The sequence below is a fragment of the Crocuta crocuta genome, unplaced genomic scaffold, assembly GCF_008692635.1.
Source record: "Crocuta crocuta isolate KB4526 unplaced genomic scaffold, BGI_CrCroc_1.0 scaffold4, whole genome shotgun sequence".
NCBI lineage: Eukaryota > Metazoa > Chordata > Mammalia > Carnivora > Hyaenidae > Crocuta > Crocuta crocuta.
Genome location: NW_027529996.1, coordinates 790,216 through 798,927, shown reverse-complemented (window position 1 = coordinate 798,927; position 8,712 = coordinate 790,216). Strand labels below are relative to the sequence as shown.

The window sequence follows — 8,712 nt, the reverse complement described above, 5'->3', positions numbered from 1 at the left end:
GGAGGGTCAGAGACAGAGGGAGACACAGACTCTGAAACAGGCTCCAGGCTCTGAGCTGGCAGTCAGCACAGAGCCCGATGCGGGCCTCGAACCCACGAACCGCGAGATCATGACCTAAGCGAAAGTCGGACGCTTAACCGACTAAGCTACCCAGGCGCCCCTCAAGCCAATTGTTTTAAAACCGCACACTTACCCTGCATTGTTGCTGACTGCAGTCAGCCCTTTTACTCCAGTCTTTAGTAAAGCTCCTATAAGGTTCTCTGGAATTCCGCATAACCCAAAACCTATAGTAAGTGAAAAAGGCAAATGATTTGTGAAGAGGGGAATGTTCTTTCAGGGAAATCTTTATGTTATTCTTTTCCCTTTAAAAAGAAAAAAAAATGCAAAGAACATTATTAGCCCTAGTAAGTGAAATATAGATATATCTCAGCAACTCAGTAAATGGCTACATAGCTGTATCCAAATGTTTTGGACCTTTGTATGGCACCAGACATCACTGTCCAATCTTTGAACCTTAAGAATATAGACAAGTGCAACCAGTTAATATGGTTACACAATGGTTACACATTGCGTATTTTACACTCTACTGCATATCTAGAGTTTATAATTCAACTTTTATGGAGTTACTTTTTCAAGCATGTTTGTTTTATATGCCTCAGTAGATTTTTGCAGAATCAGAAACCTAGACCATTGACTTTTACTTCTTTATATCTTCCAGAATTTGTCAAATAGTATTAGGTTTAAAATGGACAGTCAATGACTGATCAGCTGAATGAATGAATGAATGCAGAGCAGCCCTAAAAACAAGGCTAGCCTGCAACCAAGAGCTAGAAAAAAAAAAAATTGCAAGAATCAGGCAGCCAGTTTAATGAGTGTGAGACTGTGGCTGTAAAAGACATTCCAAGCAAGGTGAAGCAACAGAACTCAGAGGTCTCAATAACAGATAGATGCGTTTGTGCTTTCTATCTCCTAAAATGAGGAATAACCAAATGAGTGGCTAGCAAAGGGATGACGAGATCAATGCAGATGTTTTAAGTTAAACAGAATTCCCAAGGACCTAGGAATGCTTTCAAAGCTACTAATAAGACATCCATTTTAAGATTCAGCTTTTCAAAATAATAGAAAAAGAAACACAAAAAGAAATAAAAAATAAAATCTTAAGTACTAAAACTTGCTAAACTTTCAATATTAGGACACTAATAATTACATAATAAAATAATAACATACTATGCAATAAATATAATAAATTAATAATAAAATAACTGGCATTTTTAATCTACATAGCTTTGCCACTGTGATTTCCTTGCTTTCCTAAAAACATTAGGATGTGATCATCACAAAAAGGAAAACGATACTATTACTCACCACCAACCAGTATTGTTGCGCCATCAGGGATGTCTTTTACAGCTTCTACTGGATCTGTATAAAATTTGGTATGGCGATGTGTGCTGGTGGAAAAGTAGCCGACACATCCCTAAAACATTTTAAAAATCTTTAAATGAATAATCATTTGGAGACACACCTTTGCATGTACATTCACTTTTTATATATATGAGGATAATTTCTCACTATCTACTCTTTGAAAGAAAGAATTGGGCTGCGAATAATTCAATGTAAGAGTAGAAAGGGCATACTCTATCCACAGATTATCGATGGACTTCCCCTGTGATCATGAGGGATGCATTCCATTGTATAAAGGAAAACTGTCATTTGTGGCCACCCAAGAGAGTGCAAGTTGATAGCTCACACACTGGGACTCAGATTCACAGTAATGATGTCATCAGGCATCGGTTTCTGACAGTGGGCTAGCCTTCCATTCAGTCAACAAATATTCATTGAGAGCTTACTATGTACCAACTACTGTGCTGTTTACCTCCATTTAGTAAATGCTAAGACATAACTGCTGCCCTGGAGGAGATTAGTTACCGCATCACCCATTTACAAATACATAGCTGGGCCTTGACCCAGCCTTACATCAGTGAATGCCTCCTAAGGTGACAAGTAATGAGGAGTACACACAAAGATCCATCCCTCTAGCGGCTTGCAGTTCATAGATGCCGCAGAAAGGTAACAGACTATAGGGGCCTCTGCGTGGCTCAGTTGGTTAAGTGGCCGACTTCGGCTCAGGTCATGATCTTGCTGTTCATGAGTTCAAGCCCTGTGTCGGGCTCTGTGCTGACAGTTCAGAGCCTGGAGCCTGCTTTGGATTCTGTGTCTCCCTTGCTCTCTGCCTCTTCCCTGCTTGTGCTTGGTCTCTCTCATTCTTGAAAATAAATAATAAAACATTAGGAAAAAAAGTAACAGACTATTATCTACGAGGAAGGTGTGCCTAGTCTTACCACAGTGATTTGGTGCAAAACAGGTTATCTAGGGAATACTCATAATCAGTTTTAAAAGGTTTCTCTCTTTATATTTCATACATAATACAGGAGAAAATCAGAGCTCACTGTGTTGTAATCATTCGTAATCAATATCACTTATTTCTTATTATATATTCAAACTAACAAGAGAGGGAGTAAAGAGTATGGCTCTTGACTCCCATATGCTGCCACCTTAAAAAGTCCATAAGTGTTGTAAGCTCACACACACTGACTTATCAGTCTTTGACAGACATCCTATGGGGTCAAGGGAATGGCATTAATAAGTTTCTAGCATTCTTTTCTTCCTCTATAAACTTCTTTCATAAAAAGTATCAATTACTACAAAAGCCTATTGCCTAACTATAGTGAAAGTCAAATGAGATCTGCGAAGTTACACAGATGACTTCTGTCCCTTTAAATTCCACCTTGGTCCACGTCAGGCAAAGATAGGGGTATACCCTGGCACACCAACCAAATGCCAGAAATGAGTGAAGGCAGAGCTAGAAAGGAAACAGGTTGCCCTGCAGAGAGCTTACTTCTCTGTCCCATCCTCAGTAGCAAGAATTTATTGGATTCTGTTTAAACACACATCTACACACACACAAATATATTTTTTTATTCCCAGAAATTAAAAGTTCAATAGCCTCAATAAAGAGGCCAAAAAATGAATCATAAAATAAAGTTGAGAATGTCTCCTTGAAATTAGAAAAAAGGAAAACACTCAGATATTCTAATCCAACCAATTCATTTTATAGGTCAGGTTTCTGAAGCTGAGTAAAATTTTGTAATGTACCCAACACTATATTAAAGCATAACCAGATCCCAGGTTTTGGCCTTCATCACAGAGTCCTTTTCCCACAATATACTCCTTTCCCTATTTTTTAAAAGCTCTCATACTTATTCCATATCATTATTTACAGACAACAAATCTTTATGAATATCCTCTTTCTTCATAAAGAACTCTACTGTCATTATCTTCACTAAACAGTGAAGGTCAAGCCAAGTCATTGCTCCGTACACCTTAAACTTACATAGTGTTGCTCTGTCCATTATATCTCAATGAAATTGGGGGGGAAAAAGATGCAGAAACATGGAATAAATTAATGCTAATCCTGTATCTTACCGAAAAGAAAAGCTGGGGGTGGGGAGTGGGGTGTGAAGTGTCTAGGCCTCGGCAAGATGAGGAAAATAAAAGAATTCATCTACACCTAAGTAGTCTAGGGGTATCTATAGACTGAGAAACATGAATCCTATAGAGAGGAAGTCAAAAGAAAATTCATTTCTCCTACAGATCCAGGATACTTTTGGGGTTCACCGGAGAAACAAAAACGTAGCAGCACAGACTTGACAGGAATTCTAGTCCTTTGTTTCAGCTGATAATTAGTATCTTCATCATAGTCAGAAATTACGGAAATACTTGCCCCACAGCTTGGAAAAAAATACCTCAGACATTATTTCGGAAAAGACTCAAGTGTTTCACATTTATCCAGATAATCAAAAGCTAAAAGCAAATAGAAGGGCAATGTTTGCAGGGAACATGAGAACGGTTCAATATACTGAGGATTTACATCCAACTTTTTTTTTCGTTTTTTACACATTCAGGTAATGTTTGTTGACTTTTGCTATTTGTTATATTGACAGTTGATATCTCCTTGCTGAGAAATCAATAGTGTGGCATAATGGGCTACACTCCAGTCATCTTGGGGCCAAAACTACTCATGTTTCAAATTCTGGTTCAACCACAACTGCATGACACTGAGAAAATTACAAAATCTGAGGGTGGGGATGGGATTTTAAGTTTACGAAAGGATGACAGTTGTTTCTCAAGGACACGGTAAGGATTAAGTAACGGTATGGCAGAAACACTCACCCCTGGGCATAGCCCTGTGCTTGGATTACACCCTGGAGATGTCTGCCACCTTTGGGGAAGGAACATGAACTTGTCATTGACTGGAGTTTTTATGTTTATTTTTAAGAGAGAGAGAGAGAGCAGGGTAGGGGCAGAGAGGGAGACACACCATCCAAAGCAGGTGCCAGGCTGAGCTGTCGGCACAGAGCCTGATGCGGGGCTCTAACTCCCGAACCATCATCATGACCAGAGCTGAAGGCAGATACTTAGCCGATTGAACCACCCAGGTGCCCCAGTTTTCATTTTTAACCTCCCTGCTCTACCCTACCCAGACACACATGCACATATTACTGATCTGACAAAGAATTTCTTTTAGTATGACCCATGCTAGAGCAAACTTAATCTACACCATCTTTGTTGAGAGTTTGAATAATGGGTCCTAGCTTTAAGAGTCCTTGAACCTATTTATTTTATTTGTAGTCAAGTTTGCGATTCTAAGTATTCAAAGATTACCAGGCAACCTGGCAGCCTGAAGGCTGGCAGTGAGGCAAAGAGGAAGCAGGATGTCTGAAACCAGTTGCACCAGAATGCCTCCTGCAGATCTGCAAGGCCTGGAGCCTGGGGAGCAGCACAGTTCAGAACACAGACCCTAGACCCTAGGGAAAGTCTTTGGGTCTGTGTTCTGAACAGGCTTTCGTCCTGCCCACATTCTCTCCCATACCCCCAGCTTCTGGGAGTTGAGGAGCATCATTGTCAACAGCCTGCCTCTAAGACTGAGCAGGAGAGGTGTTTTTCCTTAGATCACTGAATTCAAAATGAAGCTCTATGCTGCTCATAAATTGACATCTGCCTTCTATAATGCTAGAACAATGAGGTAAAAAGACCCAAGTACCATCTGCTAATAGCCTCCAAATTTGCAGAGGTTACCAAAAGAATGAAGACTGATGAACTGTACAGCTTCAACATCTATTTACTCTGAGGATAATTTTTTTTCACCGTCTTCTTTTATATTCACCTAATGTATTTCATTTTGCTTTTCCGCTCTCCCACCTTCTGCAAAATTTCACTTTATGTTGCCACCAGTTTCTGCTATTACTACTGGAGGAAGGAAATGATAATGACCGTACCATAAAAGAATAATCAGGTACTGAAGTGTAAGAAATAATCAAAATTCTTACACTACAAAATTTTTTTCTGTTTAATCTACTTTTCCTTTTATTTTTTTTATTTTTAAAATGTTTTTATTTATATTTGAGAGAGAGACAGAAAGAGAAACAGAGAGCGAGTGGGGAAGAGGCAGAGAGAGTAGGAGGCAGAATCTGAAGCAGGCTCCAGGCTCTGAGCTGTCAGCACAGAGCCCAATGAAGGGCTAGAACTCATGAGCTTTCAGATCATGACTGAAGTCAGACGCCCAACCGATTGAGCCACCCAGCTGCCCCTCTCCTTTTAAAATCACCTCCATCTTCACTTTTTGTCCTCTGGTTCAAATTCTTACATTTAGAATCTGAAAACTGATTTTGCAGTTGAGCCTAAATTTTATCTCCTGACTTCCCAACTCAGAATCTCCTTCCTTTCTTACCACTTTTACCATTATTTCTTATGCCTCAATTTCTTTTTTTCTTGTTATTTGGTACTCCAGAACTTCAAAAAAAAAAAGCACTTCATTTTGAAGTTCTTTAAGGGAAACTCCAAATAGCATATTGCTTTTTTTATTTTTAAATTATCTTATCTTAATGAGATGGATCTGTACACAAGGTGATATTGACCTTGTCTCCTTCCAGTTAAATAAATCTGGACAAAGGAAGATTGATACTGCCCACTTCAGTATCAAAGTTTGATCAACAGAAGTGAGGAAGAGAAGTTATATGGCGTGTGATAAAGAGTATCTGTTGGAAGCAAAAGACAATAATATGTGGGTGGCTAAACGTACTTACTTGGCACGGAGAATACGGTACCCCTGCCAAGCAGAGGTGGTGGATGTGTTGAAGCGCTTTAGCACATTTAGTGTGAAATGCTTTGATGCTGGTCCCTTACAGGACAAGGTTCTGTCAAAAGGTAGAATGCTCACCTTAAACTAACCATGACCAGTTATGCACTTATAACAGGAATAAGTAAATTGCAAGGAACTCACAGGGAATGTATGGCACCAGGCAATTCTCTAAAGCAGGAGCACACTGTTTCTGCAGGAACATACATGTTCTATTTCAACAATGGAATGATGCCCAGCACTTTAAAGGAGCACAGATGAAGGGGTGATGCATTCTGCCTGGTGTAGCAGAAAGCAAGAGGAGTTTGCCATGAGGTAAAATACTAATGAGGATGGGGAATCCATAAAGAGAAGAAGTAGGAGCAAAGGTATGGAGATGTGATAAGCTCTCACTGTGCTTGCTCAAGGACATGTGGGATCAGGTCACAGGGACAGAAGCTTGTGAAGATAAGGCTAGAAAGGGAGACTGAGGCAGGCTGTGGAAGGCTTTAAGGACCACAGTAGAATTTCAACTTCATCCTTCAATGAGGAAGGGACAACAAAGCTTTTCAAACAGAGATGTCACAAGTCATATGAAAGCCCGAGACATGAAAATGACAGAGGAAATTATTCTTTCACTCATCCATTTGATCAAAAATAACCATTTTGCATCAAATATACTAAATACTGGAATTCAGAATTAAACAGAAAACCACTCAAGGGGTGCCTGGGTGGCTCAGTTGGGTAAGCATCCAGCTCTTGGTTTTGGCTCACATCACGCTCTCATGGTTTGTGGGTTTGAGCCCCACATGGGGCTCTGAGATGACAGTGTAAAGCCTGCTTGGGATTGTCTCTCTCCCTCTCTCTGCCCCTCCCCCATGCTTTCTCTCTCTTTCAAACAAATAAATAAAACTTAAAAAAAAGAAAAAAACACTCAGGTATAGTTTTGCTCTGAGAAAACTTACAAACTAGTTAGACTAATAGTCATTAAATAATTACAAAAACTTAAATACAACTGTGATATCTGATCGGAGAGCTATAAGGAATAGATGGTTGCTGGGAAAGAATGCCAAGGACAGACACACAGAAATTTCAAGAAAGGTGCACATATGACATTGCTTATCAATTGGAGGTGTAGGGAAGAGGAGAGGAAAGAAGGATACCAAGACTTCCAGCTTACACACTGGATGGATACTGGTACAGTTAGCCACAATGAAAACAAAACAAGGGAGGAAAAACCACTTGTGGCTGGGTCATTTTGGGTCAGAAAGAGCTTGAAGCACTATGTAACATCCAGGTAGAGTTGACCAGTAAGTTGTACCAGGACTGCAGCTCAGGGGAGAATGGAATTGAAGAGAGATCTGGGAAAAAATAAGTTCAAGAAAGAAAGGTAAGTAGAGTATTAATGGTAGTTTTGCGATCTTTTTCTTGTAATAATTTTCCCCAGTGAATGGAAAATAGTATTAAATGCTCCCTCTGAAATAGTAATGGAGGAAGAACGGTAACTTCAGATAGTCTATTCAAATCTAAGGCCATGCCAATGGCTCTGAAATGTAGTCCTCAGACCTGTAACATCAACATCACCTGGGAACTCATTTATGCAAAGTGTGAGGCCCCACTCGGATCCACTAAATCAGAAACTCTTGGAATGGACCCAGTGATCTGTTTGATAAAGCCTCCAGGCAATTCTGAGTCTCGCTGAAGTTTGAGAGACTTGCCAAACACACACAACACACACACCACCTCATTTTGGCTGTTGATTATGTTTAGCAGAAAAAGTCTCAAGGGTACTATTTCTGTTTGTCCACAGGGTTCTTTCATCCATTTTATTAAACATGTATTGAGTGTCTGTACTCTGCCTGATAGTATGTAATGTTGAAAGGGATGGAGGGCGCCTGGGTGGCTCAGTCGGCTGAGCGACTAAATTCAACTCAGGTCATGATCTTGCGTTGATGGGTGTTGGGCTCCCTGCTGTCAGTGCAGAGGCAGCTTTGGATCCTGTCTCCCTCTTTTGCCCTGCCCTACTCCTGCTTTGTCTCAAATAAATAAATAAATAAACAAACATTTAAACTTNTCAGGTCATGATCTTGCGTTGATGGGTGTTGGGCTCCCTGCTGTCAGTGCAGAGGCAGCTTTGGATCCTGTCTCCCTCTTTTGCCCTGCCCTACTCCTGCTTTGTCTCAAATAAATAAATAAATAAATAAACAAACATTTAAACTTAAAAAAAAAAAGTGTTGGAGAATAAGGTATACAATATTGTTCCTGACAACCATAAACTTTCATCTTGTTAGGAAATCAGTGTATACATTTGAAAAGTTAAACAAGCACCCAAGTGTTACAGTTTAATGGAAGTTAGAGAGTAGAATTCAAGGCCAAGTGCGATGCCCTGAAGAAACACCTGAAAGCAGACACTTGGACCTATGATAATCAAACTGGAAAGGAAGAAAGTTTGAAACTTCATATGAACTTTCAATAAGGTACAGCCTCTAATTTGTTGTTGTTGTTTTATTTATTTTTAGGGAGAATGAGAGAGCAAC

General features: G+C 39.8%; 1 protein-coding gene across 1 annotated transcript in view; it reads right to left on the bottom strand.

Moving 5' to 3' along the window:
- Positions 1 to 8,712, bottom strand: part of OXCT1 (3-oxoacid CoA-transferase 1) — a 132,956-nt gene that overhangs the window by 122,331 nt on the left and 1,913 nt on the right. The window contains exons 2-3 of the mRNA XM_077763440.1: positions 1,366 to 1,474; positions 194 to 284 (exon numbers count right to left, since the gene is read on the bottom strand). Of these exons, the coding sequence (XP_077619566.1) occupies positions 194 to 284; positions 1,366 to 1,474 (200 nt within the window). The remainder of the gene's footprint in view (positions 1 to 193; positions 285 to 1,365; positions 1,475 to 8,712) is intronic.